The sequence below is a fragment of the Mastigoproctus giganteus genome, chromosome 1 (assembly GCF_048544385.1).
Source record: "Mastigoproctus giganteus isolate SK-2022 chromosome 1, ASM4854438v1, whole genome shotgun sequence".
Lineage (NCBI taxonomy): Eukaryota > Metazoa > Arthropoda > Arachnida > Uropygi > Thelyphonidae > Mastigoproctus > Mastigoproctus giganteus.
In genome coordinates, this window is record NC_143575.1 from 63689593 (window position 1) to 63712567 (window position 22975).

General features: G+C 34.5%; 1 protein-coding gene across 4 annotated transcripts in view; it reads left to right on the plus strand.

Annotated features, from left to right (window-relative positions):
• The window catches only part of Vps13 (vacuolar protein sorting 13C), a 1645987-nt gene that overhangs the window by 90431 nt on the left and 1532581 nt on the right, over positions 1-22975 (plus strand). For all 4 annotated transcript variants that reach the window (XM_090373229.1, XM_090373247.1, XM_090373239.1 and 1 more), the window contains exon 6: positions 6554-6634. In XM_090373229.1, the coding sequence (XP_090229355.1) occupies positions 6554-6634 (81 nt within the window). The remainder of the gene's footprint in view (positions 1-6553; positions 6635-22975) is intronic.

Genomic DNA, 22975 nt, shown 5'->3' on the forward strand with positions numbered 1-22975 from the left:
ATCTAATTTCAGGACTCCTTATAGTGATCATAAGACATATAAAACTTTATATGTCTATTATGATCAAACAGACAGACCTTTATCAAACAGACATATAAAGAAGTGTGGAGATGCTTGCAGAGAAAGATCAGACAAATAATAAACTTTTTGAAATCAAGAGAGAACCTAAACAGTGGCAATCCAGCCTGAGACGAAACAGAAAGGAAGAACTATTCTAGCCAGATTATGCATTGATCATACTTTCCTCACTCATAGCTATCTACTAACAAACAGTAACCCTCCACAATGCAGTAATTGTTTATGCCAACTAACAGTAAATCATATCATCATAGAATGCCCGCAATATCAAAAAGAACGGAAAACAGCTTTTTCCTCTAATTTTCATAATTACAATCATTTAACACTACAGTGTGTCCTAGGAGATCGAGAGAACATGGATGACATTTTTCTTTTTCTAAAATTTATTAATAAATATCACCTTATCTGAACCCCTATCACTTGTAAGAAAAACAAAGAAAATATCAAACAGTAATTAGTGCATTATAGCCTAAGTTGCTGATGCCCAATAAATCTAACAAACAACAACAGCAGCCAAACATCCAAACAGTACCGCACCTCCATCTTACCAAGTACTCTGTATAGATTTACTAACACATATCCGTAGAGACCAGTGGTTAAACATTTGGAAGACCCATATGAACAATAAATTGTTTGAAATTAAATGTGAACCACAACTATGGAACTCCAGCTACAGGTGAAACAGGCACGAAGAGGTAATACTGGCAAGACTGCGCATAGGGCACATACACACTCGACCCACTTGTTCCTGCTCGTGGGTGACGATTCTCCTATATGCACGCATTGTTCATCTCAACTTACAGTCCGGCATATTCTCTTAGACCGTTCAATTCATTCTCACATCAGAAATGGCATCAGAAATAGCCAGGTGTGCAGGAGCAGCAGTGTGTAGCACACACTTCTTGATTAGACAGGGGTTCGAGCCCGTGACCACCAAATACGAAAGATGCAAAGAGGTTGGGAATGACCACCGCTTATCCCCGTAGCAATATGGCCTTAGTTGCTAATGCTCCTAAAAACCAAATAACAACAACAACAAACACATCAGAAATCATACTTTCCATTCTCTGATGCAAATGCAAGAACCATTATCACTAACCCACCTGTTGGGAAACAATGCCAATCTGGGCTCTTCTTCTCTTAAACAAACAAGATTATATGACTATTTCTAAAATCAAATAAAGCAAATTTCCAGCATCTATCCAAGTACCAGAATAGACACATTTTGGCTTAAGTTGCCCCTGCCAATAAACATCTACACCACCACCACCAACAACATTGATCCACCACCCTGAAGACTGACCATTTACGGCAACTCTGTCTTCTATTTTTTAGCCAGCCTGCAATCCAGTGCAGGATTTTATCAATAATTCCAACTTCCCAGTTTATATAGCATTCTTCCATGAGAGATGGTACTGAAACCTTTACTAAAGTCTGGATACGTAATGCCAGAATTGTTACCTGCATCCAACTATTTAATGACTACATCACAGAATTTACTAGTTTGATTAGGCATGATTTTCCCTTACCAAACCATGCTAGGATCTGTTCAAGGTAGCATTCTTGTTGAGATGGTCTTGAATTGTATCCTTAACCACAGGTTCCTTGATTTTTCCCTAAGTAACATTTCTCCAGTATAATGATGCTCTTGTTAATGTTCCCAATGGTTTGATACAGTCAAATGTAGTGAATTATAATTGAATATACAGTAATATCCCTTTACAACAAACTTCATGGGGATTCATGAATGATTTCGTTGTACCAAAATTCCTTTGCAATGAATATTGCCTAATATTATGATCAAAGAATCAATTTATTTAAAGAAGTTTTATTGTGCTTTCCTAAGATGGCATATAATATTAGAAATTTATGCTTTATTTTACTTAAAAATAATATTATGCAAAATGTAACTATAAAAATAAATTTTTATAAGGCTGTCTATTTTGAATCATATTTATTTGCAAGAAATGAAGTAAAGTACAATATTAAATTTTAATAAACACAAACATATATAGTGAGACAATTAATTTTGTTCTTTTACACATATTAATTTTAAATAATAATGCACAAAATGCATTTTACAGGAATACCTCGCATGGTGCGGTTAATTCGTGCCAAAAAAATACCGCACTATGCAAAACCGTGCTGTATTTTAATGTAATACTTTCCGACAATTTGATTATATGGGTCGAATTGCAAAAATATATAGGTGTTTGTTTACTATAAATCGATGCACATGAAGTTCTTGCAAAGAAAAAAGCTAAAATGATAAAAATGAAAAATACCAGTAAGTACAGTACAAATGATTTTTATTGCATTATGTACATACCAAAAGAATATAGGTGAAGTATGTACTGTATTTTTATGTCGAAAAATAACTGATCAGCTTAGTTTGCACAGTTTTTTTTTTTCCTTCTTTTTATCTGCATACATCTCTTCATAACATCGAATGTCATTTTGCAACACCTGCCTTACTTTCATACCTCGTTCGATGTTTGGATCTAGAAGAACTCAGCGCCATTACATTTCTTCTTTCCACTCATATTTGCGTATAAAGCTATAACGTTTTTAAAAAATAATCTTTAATAAAAATACACAGTGAAAAATATTTGTACAGCTTACGCACAATCAGCGACCTCACCGCTCGGAATCTAGAGTGTTTACTAATGTATGAATGCTAGCAGAGTCCATATATAATGAGAGTTGTGACAACAGTCAGCGTGGCCTTGAATCCATAACGCATTGGCCTACGTGCTGGCATTATAATACATACATATCAAATGTATTGGTGTGTAACACAGTTAATTTTTTTTCAATTTGTAAACCGCGCTATAATGAAACCCGCGCTGTTCGAAATTGCGTTATGCGAGGTATTCCTTTTTTTTCTTCAGATGAAAGTCAGTGATTTTAGTTTGAACTGAAGTTTTTGTTGCAGTTGTCATTAAATATTCATCAGTAGTATTTATCTGACCAAAAACAGCATCTGGAACATTATTAAAACTAGGAACAAACTGCTATACTTTTTTTTTGATACTTGCAATTTCTTCTGTAATAGTTTTGTCCTCTCCAATAAATGAACATCATCTTTCTCATTACCATAATCATCTTAATCACAATGCCATCAAACTTTGTATCATCCTTCATGGTTTCAATGATTTTTCTATATGTTAGTTTTTACGTAATGAGTAAATTATCATTTTCTGACATATGATCTTTAAAATCTACTTTGCGTGGAACATCTGCCATGGTAACAACAGATTTCCATACTTTTTCCTACGTCAACATTCAGTTGGATTTCTTGTTCAGTAACATTGCTAGACTTTTCTATTGGAATCAGTCCTGTTTATATTGCCAACACTTCACAATTATTGGTTGTCTAACAACACAAAGCTACAGAAATCATATCACTTGCTTGCTTTATGTTAATTTTTTCTTTGTGAATGTCATGACCAAGAAGCATTCATTTGAGAAAATGACTTCAGTAATAAACTTTTACATTATGAATATGACAGTATAATTAGGTGGTAGATGAGTAACTCAAGCATTTTCTATAATGCAGTACAGTTGTACTGCATTATGTGCTACAATTATTGATCAGCACTAAAATCTTGTGTGGCGCCTCCATAGCCAGGTGAGCAGGAGCAGCAGTGCGTAGCACACGCTTCTTGATTAGACCAGGGTTCAAGCCCATGGCCACCAAATACGGAGGATGCGGAAAGGTCAAGAAATGACCACCGCATATTCCCGGAGTAATATGGCCTTAGTTGCTAATGCTCCTAAAAACCAAACAACAACAACAAAACCTTGTGTTTGGATTGTTTCATAAACATTTATCAACCATTATTAAATAAGTATCGAGACATCCATACTCATTGATTATCTTGATATTTACAAGGGATGATATGTTTTTGAAAAAAAGCTTGATTGATTTTCAATGATTAAAGACTTCATCTTTTCAGTTCCAGATGCATTGTAGCAATAAGTGCAATCAGTTCCTTTGATTTCTTTCTGCCTCTACAACAGTCATTCTTTACAGCAAGTGTATGATTCAGCAACAGCTTATACCTGTCCTGTCTGTATTAAAAATATCATCTAAACTGTAGTCCTTAATCAGCTTTATTTTTTCCCTATACAATTCATTTAGACCTCAGAGCAGAGAATTCAGAGACTGTTTCCATTAATATTCTTTTGAGCATAGATGTCTTAGCTAACTTTTAGTATTAGTATTAGTAACGGCCGTATGGTGCAAGAAAGCCTATGGCTTATGCTGCACCAGCCAAAAAAAAAAAAAAAAAAAATCCGAACAAAACAATGATAAAAACAAAAATTAAATAAATAATAATAATTAATAAATAAATAAAAATAATAAAATGAAATTAAAAATTAAATAAAAAGGAAATTAATCCTATCATCCTATGCGCTTCCCTTACCCGAAAGTACTATCCAGATGACCTTTGAATTTCCCCAAACTGTCGGCCTCTACCACCCATGAAGGCAACTTATTCCAGTAATTTATAACTCGCTGGCTAAAATAAAACTTCCTGCAGTCCAATCTAAACATTTCCCCCCGTAACTTGAATTTATGTCCCCTAGTTCTAGCATCATTTATAAAACTTGTTTAAATGATGCCAGTTTTAGTTTATAAAATTGGTCGTAAATTTAGGATATTTTCTGAAGAAGGAAGACAAAGTATTTTCTTTCACAGCTTTCTGGTAGAAATATCAGTTGTGCAGAACTTCTGATATTTTGCCCAATCATTTCCAGCTCTAATGAGTTCTGTGCTAGTAATTTATTAAGGAATGGTGTCCTTGTTTTTCAGAATAGTTTTATATACTCCAAGGACTTGAAATCTCTTATGAAGATTCTGTGCTATCAAAAGCCATTGAGAATAATCTTCTGTTAAAATGTTCAATTTTGCCAAAAAGAATTTTGCCCAATCATTTCCAGCTCTAATGAGTTCTGTGCTAGTAATTTATTAAGGAATGGTGTCCTTGTTTTTCAGAATAGTGTTTATATACTCCAAGGACTTGAAATCTCTTATGAAGATTCTGTGCTGTGCTATCAAAAGCCATTGAGAATAATCTTCTGTTAAAATGTTCTAAGTGTCGCTAATCCAAGTCTCGTGCCTTTTTGGTTGATGTGTCCTAAGTACGAGACTTAGGACACATCGACCATAATATGGAATCCATACAAACCCGTCAACAACCTAAAATAGTGAGGTGAGTAAGACAGTTGATAGGAATAGCAAGCTGCTATAAGATATTTATTTCCACATGTTCACAGATTCTCCTCTCACTAATCTCACAAGAAAAGCAGAAATATTTTTAGCTCTCCAGAGAACAGATGCCTTTCAAAAATTAAGTATGGGTTAAGTGAAGCACATTCTAACTCACCTCATTATGACAAAACTTTTATTTGACAACTGATGACTCCATTAATGTTATTTGTAGGGATTAGCTACACAACATTGCCATGATGGACAATTGAAACCAATATCCTATTTAAGTGGAAAGTCAGTGGAGCTAAACTCAACTATTGAAAAAGTCTCTAGCATTTATGTATTCATTTGTAAGTTGAAATATTTGTTGTTAGGATTAGGGCAGAAATTTTAGTTGTTTTAGGATCAAAATCTTCCAGCTTTTCTTAAATCAGTGACATAACAATTGGAGCATTGATCCATGGAGATTAAAGCATTTGGATTGGAAATATCTTTACTGGTGAGAAAAGGATAATGTTGTTGCAAAATATCTGTCTATATTGTCCTGTGAAGAAGGGATTACATTGAGGAACCATTTGATGATGATTATATTGGTTCCTCAATTAAAAATTTCTCCACATTCAGTAAATCTTTCAAGTATAAGTCATCTCCTAAATTAACAAGAAAGAAGATAGACTCAAGCACTGACGCTAATAGAACTGGAATGATAAGATTAAATGAAAGGGATAGAAAAAGAGAAAAGTAGTCTACAGTCAACAAAATTGGTGGTCTAGAAACTTATTCTAATGCATGAGAAGTATGTAAGGACACACTTAACAGTCATGATGATAATGGAATGACAGAAACTTCAGTAATGTGAGTGGTCATATTGGATGGTACTGTCAGATAATGGTGACAAATGAACATGATTTGAAGCCTAGAAGTAAACATTTTTGATTTAATACCATCAGTTTGTAAGTGGCATAAGTACTTTCCTATATGGTAAGGGAAAAGATGTAAATATTGTATGAGTAAATATGTTGTGAAATAGGACTTTTATGGGTGTGATTAAATTTGTTTTGTAGCTATGGTTAAATTTATTTATAGTTTAACCATCTACTTTAATGAATTTTTTTGAATTGGATCGGAGTTGTCTACTTTTTTGGCAGCTTTTACATATTATTTAATTTAATATAATTACTTATAAGTAATTACTACTAATAATAATTTCTGACTTTAGTTTTGTCTAATTAAACTTAATTATTTTGTTAATTTTAGATGGTAACTTTGGACAGTTTGGCCATCTACTGGAATAGCAATACTACTTTATACAGTACAATGGCAGTAGAGGAAAGACAAGTATGTATATGAAATTGCAGTATCATTTGATGAAGTTAAATATTGATTATTCTCCAGTTAAATGAATTTTTAAAGAGTAATGTAATACTTATGCAGAGTAGTTCAGAATCTGATAATACTGTCTGACTTTAAACATTATAAAGGGTAATCAGAGTCAAACATCTAAAATTAAAAATTTCCAAACATTTATTAATTTGTGAATCTTACCTGATAATTTTTTTTTTTGTGGTAATTAATGTAGAAACCTAAAAAAAAGGTATACAGTAAGCCTTCACTACTCTGGATACAGCTAATTTATATTGATTGATGGATGGCTTACTGCCTGGATGGAATCTAATTTCCACCCATTCATAACCTCTGATAACTCTGTAGCTTTACCTCTCAACGTTCTCTCTGGTGTTGTCGTTGGCTTGGTGATGTACGAACATTCATAGTAGTCAGCATGAAGTTGTGCTGTTATTTAAGTTAAAATATTTTAATCTAATTATGAATTTTAAATGGTCAAAAAGTGGTGAAAAAAGAAAATGTTACTTTAATTATTGTTAACAAGTTGAAAGTGATAGAACAACTTTAAAAAGGTGTTTCTGGAAGAAAATTGCTGAAGAATTTGGCATAAGCCAACCGAAAGTGTCAGACATTAAAAAAATGAAGAGAAGCAATAAAGGAATTTGCTTTAAAATTTGATGTGGGGATTGATAAAAACAATGTATCAAATAAGCAGACATTAAAGAAGCCAAAAAAAAAAAATAATAAAATAAAAATGTTGCTTGAAGAAACTGTATACAAGTGGTATATGCAGCAATATCTAATGGTTGCGGGCATGCATGGCACTGAGCTGCAGGCTCAAGCAGAAAAGTTTTCAAAACATTTTGAGTTCTGGCAGTTTAGGCAAAAGAACAATATCACTATAATAGAAAAATTTGTGGTGAAGTGATGATGTTGAAAGTGTGGAGCCAGTTAGAAAGAAACAATGAAATAATAACAAAATCAGATTTATATAATTCTCAAATATATAATGCTGATGAAATAGTCCCGTTTTGTCATGCTCAGCCAGAAAATACACAAGCCACTTGCACAGAACAGTTAACAACAGGGCAGAAAAAGAGCAAGGAGAAATTGCCTACATTTCTTTGTTCTAATGCAGATGGGATCCATTGACTGAACTGTTGTGGTGAGCAAGGCTAAGAAACCAAGGGCATTTAAAAGATTTCGTGCATACATGGCATGCCTCCGTAGCCAGATGGGAAGGAGCAGCAGTGTGTAGCACACGCTTCTTGATTAGACCAGGGTTCGAGCCCGTCACCACCAAATACAGAGGATGCGGAAAGGTCAGGGAATGACTACCGCATATTCCCGGAGCAATATGGCCTTAGTTGCTAATGCTCCTAAAAACAAAACAACAACAACAGCATACATGGCCTATTGTCTGTTGCAACTTGCAAAATGCCTGGTTCATGCACGACATTACAAAGGACTGGTACCATTTTGTTCCCAAAGTGAGAAGGCATCAGAAGTGTTAAAATTTTCAGATGACCAGATTAAGGTACTTATGATTCTTGACAATGTTCCTGTACATTGAGATACTGCAAATCTGTCTAGCAAGGATGGTAAAATAGTGCTTGGTTTTGTCACCCAACACAACTTCCTTATTACAGCCAATGTACCAAGGAATCATTTTGGTCTGCAAGAAGCTCTGCAGGTGCAAGTTTCTTTATGTGGTCCTAGTAGTGTTGGTTAGAAGTGGATGAAGAAGAGAGCATAAGAGGAAGAAGAACAGTGGAAAATATTAGGTCACACAATATCAAGTCTACTATTTTCAACTGGGCTAGTTCACGGAGGAACATCAAAAAGAAAACTTTAGCCATTTGCTGGGAAAAAATTCTTACAGGTCACAGATAGTGACATTGATTTTGAGTTTTCTGTTCGAGCTAGAGGACTTTCAGACTGTGATCAGGGCAGCTGGAGAGACCGAAGCCACACAAGAAAATATCTAAGCTTGGCATGAACTGGATAAAGAAGTCCCTGGATTTCAGCAGCTGACAGAGAAAGTAATTGTTGCAGATTGCTAAGGCTTTTGCTGTGGAAGTGGAGTCAGATAATGAAGAACTAGGTGAAAGAGAAGAATCTCTGATTATACTTCACAGCAATTTGAGAGATGGCATTGATGTAGTGATCAGTTATGTGCAACTTTTGGTTTGGTTTTCGTCTTCATCAAATCAAGAGTTGTAGGCCTATATGGGTACTTAAGATCTGTGAGAGAGGTCATAATTAAAGAACAAGCACGTATCTATTCAGAGAAAGCTTGACAGGTCTTTCACACCTGTATTAGTATGCTCAAGAACAATATCTGCTTTTGGTTTGAGCTTTGAGTCATCTAATGATGAATAAATGTGTTGCACCTTTTTATTTTTTTAAATAAAGACTTAGAAGTAAAGTGTCTGATATTTTTTAGATAAAGACTCAAATTGTAGAGTTTGTTTGAGATAGAAACTCAATATTATATACCTTGCTTGCTTATATTGCTTCACTAATCCAGATTATTAACTATTCTTTGCCTCTTCTCCCAATTTATTTGGATTAATAGGGGTTTACCATAGAGTTAGTTCTGTTATAATGCCCATTTTTGCAACACAAATTTTCTCCAATGTGACTGATATATTAGGGAACAATGTTGAGTATAATGTGATGTTCATGTTGGCTCATTCGTGATTTCATCTGTGAGTAACACCAGGTGAATGCAAAACATGGCACCAAGCTGAACCTGGTGACCTGCACTACGTTCACGATAATATAAGTTTATGAAGATTAAAAAACGTCAAACATCAAATGTGTGAGAGATATATTTCCCGTTTATTGTAGTTGTATTGGTTGGAGACACTGTTGTCATTTGCTGTATTCACATGATAACATGTGGTATTGTAGGCCGACTCATGTTTTCAGGAGCTCACATTTTTCTGTTCAAACAGAAATTTTGTGGGGTGTGATAGCGTGAGTAGAGGGAGTACATTTCTGGAGATCACTACCATAAAACAAAAGCAATTTGCAGTTCCTGGTTTATTGGAATTTTCAGTTAGTGCAATCTAATTATAAACGAGTGTAAACTCGATCTTATTGCATTTGCAATAATACCAGTAGCTGGAATTCTGTGGTTTTTACGTTATTATGTTGAAATGTGTTTCCCCTTCCATGAAATCTTCAATCATATAAAAAATATAAATATATTTTCAGAATCTTCTCTTCATTCTTATTTTTTAAGCTTCGCAAACTTGTCTCACTTGTGCAATTTGTGTGTCCCATGTTTGTCGTTATTGATTGCTTATCTTTTTTACTGTTTTAAATTTTACAATTAAAAAAAAAAAAAAAAAAGGGAAAATGTCAGTGAACGGGAATATCAATCAAATAAACTTCATATCTTGTCAAGGTAAAGTGCTATATTTACTGAAATATTTATTAATTTATTAGAAATTTAAGATAAGCAATTTTATTGGGTTTCTAATTTTTTTTTAGCATTTTACTTATCAGCCTGAACATTTTTTTTTAGTGCTCTGCCTCCATCCCAATCTTTCCCATAAGCCTTGTTGTTTTTAATGCACAAAATATAATGCAGAGATTTTTAGGAACACGTACTGTGTTATAGCAGAACTGACTGTTTTGTGATCCAAAGGGTAGATATTTTAAATCATGGTAACATATTCTCTGCTTCCTCATGTAAATATGGAGCTTTGGATTTTTAATCTATTTGGAGGGAAACCACCCTATTTTTGAACTTTTTCTTCCAATTTGATAGAAGAAAAATCTGATATTTTTGTCAAACAACCTTCATCAGAGGCTGATTAATTCATCACAGTGAGAAGAAAGCCTAAAAATGTTTCTGCTGTTTTAAATCCAGATTAACTCAGTCCTGTGGTTTTAAATTTTGGGTCAAAAAGGTCATCAGAAAAGTTGCCAGCAAAAAGCATTAAATATTTTTTAAACATCTTATCAGAAATTGAGGTATCTGTTATAAGAAGTCAGTATATATTCTTATTTATATATATTAATCAGTATATATTCTTAGATTATGCTTAAATAATTTACAGTTATTTAAGCATAATCAAATGTTCTGATAATTATACAGTAGATTTCCTTGATAATCTGAGTTTTGATGTAGAAGTTAATTACTTTGTCTTTGATGTGATTGATTACTTTGACCAGTTAATTACTTTGACGTGATTGATACAAGAAATGAAATAAATGATATCTTGCGTGATTGATACTGTAATTGATATTTTAAAGAAGTTAGATACTTTAATACCAATAGATTAATGCAAAAGCAATAAAGTTATGCCTGAAAAGAGACTAATGCAGCTCTTATTCCAAAGCAAACAGTTTATACTGTTTCACAAACTGAGAAAGTGTCTTTAGGAGGCCCTGACATTGCAAGTTTCAAAAGACTATTTCAGTCATTGACTGCTCAGGAGTAGAGCATCAGTGGGTGCCCTTCTTGAAATGCTATAAGAAAGAAAGGAAGGAACAATTTTTCTTTCTTCCTCTCTAAGAAAGTGGCCTTGTAATACAGGCTGCAGTTAATGCCTTCTCAAAATAAATTCGTTGTTTCTGTATTTCTTATGGTGAGTGTTGATATTCACGTTCAGTCCACTGTTTACTAACTGTTAGTTTTGTGATACAAGCTGCAGTAACATCTCTTCATGCATAATTTTATTAAATGAACAGTTGAACTAAAAATTCTTTAAACGTGTGAAAGTAATATGCTGAAACTCTGTCACATTGCATATTTAGATAACTATTGTTGTTACAAAAAAAAAAAAAAAAAAAATTAAACAACTTAGCATTAGCAAAGGCACATGCTGCAAAAAAGCAAGCTTATATAGCATCAGCCAAAAAAAAAAAAAAAAACAAACCACCCCTTATTTCACCCATCTGCTCACTCCAAATGTTTGTCAAGTTCTGCCTTGAATTTATTTAAGCTATCAACTTCTACAATGATGGAAGTTTGTTCCAGCATTCAACCACCCGCTGGCTAAAGGCAAACTTCCGTACATCTATCCTACAACTGTCTTTCCTCAGTTTAAATTTATGCCCTCTCAGGCAATTATTCTGAGCAAGAGGAAGATTCTTTAATAATCCAGGAATAAAAAAAAAATCTCATTCGTATTGGATAATCTGTGTACAAAAATTAATTTATGTATCATTAAATCAACTAGTTATATTAAAATTTTAAAATTAACAGTTAATTAAATATTGCTAATTCTTATATATGATTAAACTTTAAAGTAGGATCCTTTAATTATAATTAATTGGGAAAAAGGCCCTGAGCATCAGGAATCATAGTATGATAATAAAAAAAAGCTAAAAAAAGTAAAAGTAAAGAAACAATGTATTCAATGAATAGAGCATTATTCAGTTATTCACAGAATTTTATTATTCAAATAAAACTTTTACTACATTCATGGTACTATAGGTTCTAATACCTCCCGTGTTTGGGGTTTTCATAAAAAAAAAGAAAAAAAAAAAAACCAGAATAAATAAAAAGTGGTTTTAATAGTCTTATCTTATCTTCCTTCACAGATTAGGTGATCTGCCTGTTCCGATCTCGAAGAGGTCTGCCCATCTTTTCTTTGGTCTTCCTCTGTCTCTTTTTCCTTTTGCTCTATATGTTTAAGCTAATTTAGGGAATCTATTATCTTCCATTCTTTTAGCATTAGCATTAGTAGAGGCATTTCATGCAAGAAAGCAAGCTTATGCAGCATCAGCCAAAAAAAAAAAATAAAATAAAATAAATAAATAAAAAATAACCACTTCCACTTCACCCCTCTGTTCGTTCGAAATACCTGTCCAGCTGAGCCTTAAACTTATTTAGGCTATCAACTCCCACGACAGGGGATCGAAGTCTGTTCCACCAACCAACCACCTGCTGGCTAAAGGCAAATTTCCTCACGTCTATCCTACATTCGTCTTTTCTCAATTTGAATTTATGCCCTCTCAGGTGATTATTCTGAGCAAGAGGAAGAATCCTATCAGCATTGAGCATGCTAAAACCATTCAAGGCTTTATACAGCTCTATCAGATCACCTCGCTGGTGCTGCCTAGTCTCCAGACACTGTAATTTGCAAAACTTAAGCCTTTCTTTGTAAGAGCACCCCTTTGTTCCATTCACCAATCTTGTTGCCCTTCTCTGTACTCGTTCCAGCATCTCTACATCCTTTTTGAAATGAAGCCTCCAGACCTGTATACAGTACTCTAGGTGTGGCCTGACCATTGTCTTATACAAGGGAATAATCACCTCCTTATCCCTGCTAGAAAAATTCCTATATATCATCGACAATACACCAGGAGCTACTCCTGCAGCCCATCTGCACTGCTCAGAAAACTTCATATCTGCCTGCACAACCACTCCCAGGTCCCTTTCATTCTCTACCACTGTCAGTGTAGTACCACAGAGTTGATACGTTGCTCTTGGGTTGCTGTTTCCCATATGTAGTACTTTACATTTGTCAATGTTAAACTTCATTTGCCACCTCTCAGCCCGTCTGCTCAACCTTTCCAGATCCTGTTGCAGTAGCATAGTGTTAGTAGTGTCCTTGACAACCCTGCCAACCTTCATATCATCTGAAAACTTGGACATTAAGCTTGATATACCATAATCAATATCATTTATAAATACAGAAAACAATACTGAACCCTGAGGGACTCCACTAATAACATGAACCCTGAGGGACTCCACTAATAACATTAGTCCACGTTGAGCAGTGTCCATTGATTACCACTCTCTGTCTTCTGCCACTCAACCATCCCCTTATCCATAGCAGCAATTTGCCTCCAATGCCACACTGCTCCAATTTGTGCAGCAGTCTTCCATGTGCAACAGTATCAAAAGTCTTTCTAAGATCCAAGTATATAATATCAAAGTTATTCCCTGCATCCAGTTCTTTTGTGACTGCATCATAGTATCCAATCAAATTGGCCAGGCAAGACTTCCCCTTAACAAAACCATGCTGTGTCTTAGCTATAACTGAAGTCTTGTCTAGATGATCCTGCAGTGCTTCTTTAACCAGTGCCTCCATTAATTTTCCGGGAACAGAAGTTAAACTAACAGGTCTATAATTACTTGTGTCGCCCTTTGATCCTCCTTTGTGAATTGGGATTACATTTGCACATCTCCAGTCCATGGGTACCCCCCCCCTGAGTCCAAGGAAGCTCTCATAATTATGGCTAAGGGTTTGCTTACTTTCTTTGCTGCCTCCTTTAATATAACTGGATAGATCCCATCCACCCCAGGTGCCTTTCTTGTATTTACTTCAACAATTTCTCCTCCACTTTACTCTCAGTTATTACAAGATTCTCTAGCTTACTGCCAGAGTTGAATACACCTCTGGCATTCCCCTCGCTGAATGACTTCTCATGTGTGAATGTCGATGCAAAATATTCATTCAGTTTGTTAGCTACCTGAGCAGGATCATCAACAATTGACCCATCAATATCAAGTGGACCAATCTGATTCATCCCCTTCCTTCTAGAGTTTACATAAGTAAAGAACTCTTTGCTGTTTTTCTTTGCATCCCTTGCCAAAGATTTCTCGTAATCTGCCTTCGCCTGCCTAACCTCTTTGTAACTTGGTTACAGATCAACTTATATCTATCATAGGCTTCTGTGTCACATGTTAATTTGTATGTATCCCATGCATTTTTCTTCTCTGCCATATGTCTCATTAGTTCATCTGACATCCACTTAGGCCTAAACTTTGAACAATATTTCTTAGTTGGTATGTAAAGCCTAGTAGCTTCCAAGATAAGTTCTTTGAATGCTTCCCATTTTGAATTTGCTGTTGGTAACATCATCAGTTGGTCTCACTGTATAGAATTTAAATACTGTCTCAGTCCATCGTTGTTGCCTTTACGAAAGCAATAACCCTTCCCTTTACCCCTAATGGTAGTTACCTCTTTGAGTAAATCCCACTTCAGCACACTGTGATCACTGCCACCTAGTGGTTCATTTATCTGCAGATTCTTAATGCATGAAGAATCACTACTGATAATCAAATCAAGAGTATTACTCCCTCTAGTTGCCTCCCGAACATGCTGATGTAGAAAACAATCATCCAATAAATCCACAAAAGCCTTGCTAGTGTGTGAGTGACCAGCACCCAAATTCCAGTCAATATCTGGGAAATTAAAATCCCCCATTATAAGACTCTCTGATTTACTGGCCCATTCTATTTCCCTGTACAGTTTCTTATTATACTCATTAGAGTCATTAGGCCTATAGCACACTCCTACTCTCAATTTTGATCTCCCAATGCTTATGTCACACCAAACTGACTCGACACTGCACTGTCCAGTGATGTCGACTGGCTTCACATCCTTGGATTTTATGTATTTCTTAACTAATGGCATAACCCCTCCTCCCTTCCTATCCTGTCTATCCTTTCTGTAGACATTGTACTCCCCAAATTCCAGTTCTGCATTCCTTATATCTGTGTGACACCACGTCTCTGAAATCCCCACAATATCTGCCTTTGATGTTTTGAGCAATACCTCAAATTCATGAAATTTATTTACTAAACTCCTAGCATTGGTATACATGCAAGTATACATGCACCTGTTCTTTTTTTTTAGCTGCCCTAACACAACCCATGTGTTTAATTGTACTCCAATGATTCGCAGCAGACTCTGAAATATCCTACATCTTATTTTCCAGGCTGCGGCTCATTTCAATAGAAGCAGTGCAAGAATCACTTCCACCTCTGCCAGTGGTTACTGTTAATCTATTAGTCCTTGTATCCCCCCAATCTAGCAGTTTTCCGACCCACCTAACACTGCCTCGATAGCATTAGCAAACATTCTTGCACCCTTTCTATTTAAGTGTATCCCATCCCTGTAGAAGCAGTCTCTCCTGTTAACAAGTCAGACCAGGCTGAAAAAAATTCTACCCCTTGAGCCTTGCACAATCTTTCCAGGGCCAAATTGATCGACAGGGTTCTCATCATATACTTCCTCCTAACGTGTCTGGGCAGAATCCAGACACCTTCAAATTCAACCCTAATTCACGGCTTTTTTTAAACAGTGACCTGTACTTGTCAAGTAATTCCACCTACATGTTCTTTCTACATGTTCTTTCCTTCTTTGTCTATATTCTATAATTTTTTCATTAATTGGGTAAATCTTTAATTCCTTTCTAATATTTACGTTTGCTATTTTATCTAATTTTGTACATCTTTTAACATATCTTAAAAATTTCATTTCTGCAGATTGTATTCTATTAATGTCTCTTTGTTTCGGTAACCATGTTTCAGAACCATAAAGAAGTGTTAGTATTGTCATTACTTTGTAAAATTTCAATTGTGTTTCTTTCCTTGTTTTCTTAGCCAGAGTTCTTTTTATTGTTCCGCTTATATTTTGAAATTTTGCTAATTTCTGGTTCATATCTTCTTTGAATCATATGTTATATCACATTCCAAAATATTTAAAATGTTTTACTTGTTCTAATATTTTATTGTCTATAACTACTTTTGTTCTCACTGTATTTTCCCCCTTAAAAGCTATTGTTCTAGTTTTTATCGTTGATATTTTATCTTTATATTCTTCTGTTATTTGGTTAAATTTAAATACTGTTCTTTATAAATTGCCTTCACTATTTTGAATAATTACTTGATCATCTGCAAATAACAGTGTATTAATCCTATTCTTTGTATTAAGCTAAAATTAATAAAATTAAGCTAAGGTATATCTTCTTTGTATTTAAATATATATACCTGTATTAATTTCATCTTTCCATTTACATATCATATCCTCGATGTATATGTTAAACAAAGTTGGTGACAAGCTACATCCCTGTCTAACTCCTTGATTTATTATACTTTCTTTTGTTAATTTATTACCTGTATCTATTACTATTTTTGTTCCTAGATATAAACTTTGTATTATTTTTGTAAATGCTTTGGGTATCCTTTATTATTCAATATGTCCCATAGTTTTTGTCTGTTTACTCGATCAAAAGCTTTTTCATAATCTATAAATGCATTTCTAAATTAAACTCTTCGTTTTTCTATTATTTGTTTTAATATACAGTTAGTTCTCAACTTTACGAGTTAATTCATTCCCAGCGTTTATTTCAGTGAAATTAGTTAGCTAATTAGTTTGTTTAAGCAATGATTGATTTATAGAAAGAAATGAAAACGTAGCCTGTAAAATCAAGGAAATTATAATAATAGAGAAATTATTTATGATTTACAAATGTTAAAGAATGTTTATTCTTCATCATCATCATCGACTAAATGCACACTTGTTGATCACTCATTATCCAACAGCACACGTTGGTTTGTTGCACAAGGAGTCATCTTCTTCAGAAATGGTTCAAGTGGTGTTTGTTTCCAAGGTAATGTCTTTTAATTATAAATTTCACGATTGCATGCAGCATGTTTTAACGGCACACACAAATTGCAACTAACACGATTCATGTGGGGTAACAAGTTTACAAAGCTTAAAAAAAAAAGGAATGAAGAGAAGATTCTGAAAATTTATTTGTTTTTTATATGATTGCAGATTTCAGTAAAGGGGAAACACATTTCACCATAATAATGAAAAAAACCACACAATTCCAGCTATCGATATTTTCGCAAATGCAGGAAGATGGAGTTTACTACCCATTCATAAATGCTTGCAGTAACAGAAAAGCCCAATAAACCGGAAAGTACAAATTGTTTTTATTGTTTTATGGTCATGACTTTCAGAAATGTGCTTTAGAAAAATATCACAAAGACGTTTAAAATTGATTCTTATAATGGAACATATGATAATGAAGAAAGTGTAGTGCATTTTAACCATTTGAATTGGTTTCAAATGGTTAAAATTACCATTTTAACTAATACAATTTACAAACTATGCTCATGACCTTTTATATGGCCTTAGGCGCCTCCGTAGCGAGGTGGGCAGGAGCAGCAGTGTATAGCACACGTTTCTTGATTAGACTGGAGTTCGAGCCCATGACCACCGATGCGGAAAGGTCAGGGAATGACCACCGCATATCCCCGGAGCAATACGGCCTTAGTTGCTAATGCTCCTAAAAACAAAACCAAATAACAACAACATATGGCTCTAAGGTCACGAGTGTGACCTTAAAAATGACATTTTAGAGAGATAAATAGCTTAGTTATATAGCGAAAATTTCAACTTCCGAGATCTTGAAACAAATTACCAAAAAACAATGGGTTATTGGATTCACATTATGATATTTTAACGATATGATGGTGTCTCTGGAATGGATTAATATCGTAAAGTGGGGTACACTGTATTCTATAGCTATGCACGTGGTTTGGAATGTGGTATTTATGAATATTTAACAAAAATTTTTTGCAATTAATGTTCATATTTTTGATTTTGTCAATACTTGATACTTGGGGGAAAAAAGCTCGTAAACTCGGGAAACTTGTAAAGCGAAAACTGCCTGTAAATATATTATCTGTACATGATCTTTCTTTTCTAAATCCTGCCTGTTCTTCTATTAATATTTCATCAGAGATAATTTTAATTCTATTATTTATTATTTTGCTATACATTTTATATATTGTATTTAGTATGCTAATCCCTCTATAATTCTTTGTATCATTTCTATTTCCCTTTTTAAATATTGAAATAATTTTTGCTATCTTCCATTCTTCTGGTTTTTTATATTGCTCCCAACATTTATAAAATAAATTTAGTATCCTGTCTTTTAAAAAACTTCCTCCATACTTGATCAGTTCTGCATTTATACCATCCATTCCTACTGCTTTCCTATTTTTGTAGCTTTCAATGCCTTTTCCAATTCTTCCTTCGTTATTGGATCTCTGACACTAACTGGGTCTAACTGTATCTCTTCTATTTGATATGTTGGGTCTTTCCACAATTCTTCATAATGTTTGGTCTTCCTTTATTATATTTATTCTTGAAATGTCTGTCTTTCTCTGTGCTATTCAAGTGTTTCATCATTTTATATGCCAAATTTTAATAATGAAAATAATAATTATGCATACAATAGACTGGGTCATCTAACTTGTTTATTTTATTACATAATACATAACTTAATGAAATTTAATTAAACTTTAATTATTATTTATTTCTTACCAGGTCATCAAAACATCATAGTACAGATATATACATATATACGTATTTTTTATATTTAGACTTACATTGGTATAGTTTCAGCCCGTAATCCACCAAATACGGAGGGAGGATGCAGAAAGGTCATTGAATGACCACTGCATATCCCCGGAGCAATATGGCCTTAGTTGCTAATGCTCCTAAAGATCAAATAACAACAACATTGGTCTAGTAATGTCATAAAAAAATTTAAAAGAAAACAATATTATATAAATACAACTTTGTTCTAATGTCATTAAAGAAATTTAAAAGAAAACAATATTAAATAATTAAATTTTTTTCTCTAAAAAAAGTCAGTGAATTTCTTTTGTTTCATTACCCCTCGAGCCTTTTGGGTGACAACGAATTTTACGCAAAAGTAACACTTGCCTAGCATCTACTCCTTCTTGTACCTTGAACCACTCAATGCACTTTGACAACATAGTTTCAGCTTCACAGCGGCTAATTATGTTTGTTGTTCCATCAGCAGCAGCTGTTTCTGCTTCAATTTCAGAATCATCCAAAATTGCCATCATTCTTTGCACAATTTCATTGTCTAAAATTTCGCATCCAACATCCATTTTGTCCCTATCCAGCCAATTATTTACTTCCTCCATTGAAATATTTTTAAAATCAGGAACATTCGAACATAACTGCAAAATTTCAGTTTCTTTTGGAATGGTTTCTGTATCACTTGAATATATTTCTGGCCACAACTTATTCCAGCTTCTTTGTACTGTTTGAATTGGAATATCATTCCACGCATCAGCGACATTGAAAATTGCATCTTTTATAGCGTAGCTTTATCAAAACTCTTATCACATCTACTTTATTTTCTGCTGAAACAAGTTTCTGAATGAACATTTTGCAGTAACAACGTTCGTACTCTCAATTACGCCTTGGTCCATTGGTTGAATGAAAGATGTGTTGACGGCATGATATTTTGCCATTATCACTTTTTAAATCACATACGTGTATGGGATGTGTAGGCACATTGTCCATCAGTAGCATTGCATATTGTGGTAAACCTTTTGATGCCAAATGTAACTTTACACATGGTACAAATATTTTATGAAATCAATCATGAAATATATCTTGGCTCATTCACGCATTGTTTTGTGAGAAATATTTAAAATATTTTTGGTTTTCCTATAACAACCAAAGGCAATTTATGACTACTGCTGGTATTAGCACATACCATTATAATGATGCAATCATTTTGCATCTTATATTCTAGTGCCGTATGTTCAGTCATTGAGGCCAGTGTCTTTTGAGGTAGTTACCTTCCAATTATGGCCAGTCTCACCGCAGTTGTATACCTGGTCTTTAACCAAGCTTTGAATAAACAGAAATTGCTGCGATATCTGCACTTAGCGTCTCACCCTGGATCGACAACTGTCAAATACCATGCCAAAACTTAAATTTGTCCAACCATCTGATGCTAGTCTTGAATGAAGGATCTCTGCTTAGTCTTTTTTATTGATTTCAATATCTTTTGCAATTATTATAGGTCCTGAATGTAATTTCTGGGTTACGTTTTTGAACAAAACATTGAAACATCGCAGTATCCAGTTGTTCATTTTTAACAAGCTTTATTATTTTACGACTTTTAACATTACCATCATGGCTTCCATTTTCAACACGTTTTCAATTTTGTCTGCATCACAGTTTATAGCATTTACTGTTGTTCTTCCTATTCCATAAACTGATGCTATACTTGTAGCACTTTCACCTTTTCTTAGACAACTAATTATTTAAATTTTTTGTGATAATCGCAACACTACTCGCTTATGTTTTTCTGTAATTTTAATGGGTTTGCTGAATAAAAATGATTAAAATATGAAACAAGAGGTTAAAGTACGACCGTATACAGTGAGTTGTAAATGAAGACTGAGTGACACATGGTGCCAATATCACAATGCATTATGACATAGTGGGGTTAAGTGATGGTTAACATAGACTGACGGTAAATAGGGCGATGGACAATCGAAGTTATACTGTAATAAGATGTACGTACAAATTAATAAAAATAAATGGTGTACACAAAAACATTTAATATAAAACAAAATATACACAAAACCAGAAGAGTTTTTGAAGCTGTATATCACTTTGTCAGCTCACTAATTTTTGCTCATAGTTAGTAGTAGTAGCAATGGCAAATGATGCAAGGAAGTAAGCTTATATAGCATCAACCAAAAAAAAACACACGCACACACAAACACTTCACCCATCCGTATACTCCAAGAATTTGTCTTGTTCTCCCTTGAATTTATTCAACTCATCTATCCACACAACAACAGATGGAAGCCTGTTCCAATAATCAACCACCTGCTGACTGAAGGCAGAGCACATCTATCCTGCAACTATCCTTCCTCAACTTGAATTTATGCCCCCTCATGTGAGTAGTCAAAGCAAGTAGGAGAATACCATTAACATTCAGCTTACTCAATCCATTCAAGGCTTTAAACACCTCAATCAGGTCTCTCCTTAGGTGCCTGGTGTTGAGACGCTGCAATTTGCAGAACCGAAGCCTTCTAGATAGAGCATTCTTTTGTTCCCTTCATCAATCTGGTTGCCCTTCTCTGCACCCATTCCAGCAGATTTACATCCTTCCTAAAGTGAGGCCTCCAGACCTTTATACAGTACTCAAGATGCAGTCTAACTGTGGCCTTATACAAAGGTCTTTTTAAAGGGATCCTTATCCTGTCTAGCAGAGTTTCTCTGTATAATTGACAAAATCCCATGAGCTGTCCTGGCAGCATGTTTGCACTGCTCAGAGAATTTCTTGTCTGACTTCACAAATAACCCCAGGTCTGCTTCATTCTCCACTACCCTGAGTGTAGTACCACCACACAGGTGATATTACTCTGAGGTTACTGCTACCCATGTGCAGTACCTTGCATTTGTCAATGGTAAACTTCAACTGCCATTTCTCAGGCAACGGCCCAATTTTCCAGATCTTGTTGTATTAGCCCTGATGATTGTAGTTAACTACCCTGCCAACCTTTGTAACATCTCCAAACTTAGATATTAGAAATTAATACATATTAAAAAACAACAATGGGCCCAGCATTGAACCCTGGGGAACTCCACTAATAACATTAGTCCAAGAAGAACAGTTTCCATTGATAACCACTCTCTGTTTTCTTCCACTTAATCATGCCTTTATCCATAGTAATAACTTGCCCTTAATTCCACATTGCTCCAATTAGTACAGCAGTCTTTTATGAGCCTTCCTGAAATATAAGTATATGATGTCAGAATTATTTTTTGCATCCAGTTTCTTGGTCACTGCATCAGAGTAACCTATCAGTTTTGTTAGACAAGACCACCTCTTGACAGATTCATTCTGTGATTGCAGTATGATTGCATGCCTGTCCAAATGGACCTGCATTACTTCTTTAATCAATGATTCCATTTTTTTTCCTGGAACAGACATTAAGCTAACAGGTCTGTAATTAATTATGTTGCCTTTTGATGATCCCCCTTTATGAATTGAGGATATATTCACACTTCTTCAGTCCATATGGACCTTCCCCGAATCCCAGGTGCTCTCATAATTATGGCCAAAGGTTCGCATACCTCCTTTTCTGCCTCCCTTAATATGATTGAATAGATTCCATCTGCCGCAGGTGCCTTTTTTATGCTCATCCTTAACAGTTTCTCCTCTGGTTTCCTTTCAGTTATCTCAAGGGCATTTAACTCTTTGTTAGAGTTTGATAAACTTTTGGCATCCAATACCCTAAAGAATTCCTCGTGTGAATATAGATGCAAAATACCTATTCAATTTGTGACCAGTTAACCTAGACATCAAGTGGCCCAATATGATTCAATCCCTTCCTTCTACTGTCAGTATAAGCATAGAAGGCTTTGCTGTTTTTATTTGCATTCTTTGCCAGAGACTTCTTATAATCTGCGTTAGCTTGCCTAACCTCCTTTGTGACTGGATTATAGCCTAATTTATATTTAGCATAGGCTTCTGTATCACCTGATAATTTATATGCATCCCATGCCCTTTTCTTCTCTGCCATGTGTCTCAGTAGTTCATCTGACACTCATTTAGGTCTGTGCCTTAAACAGTATTTCTTTGTTGGTACGAAAAGCCTAGTAGCTTCTTTGATTACTTCCTTGAATAGCATTAGTAGAGGCATATGGTGCAAGAAAGCAAGCTAATGCAGCATCAGCCAAAAAAAAAAAAAAAAAAAAAAACCCCTTCCACTTCACC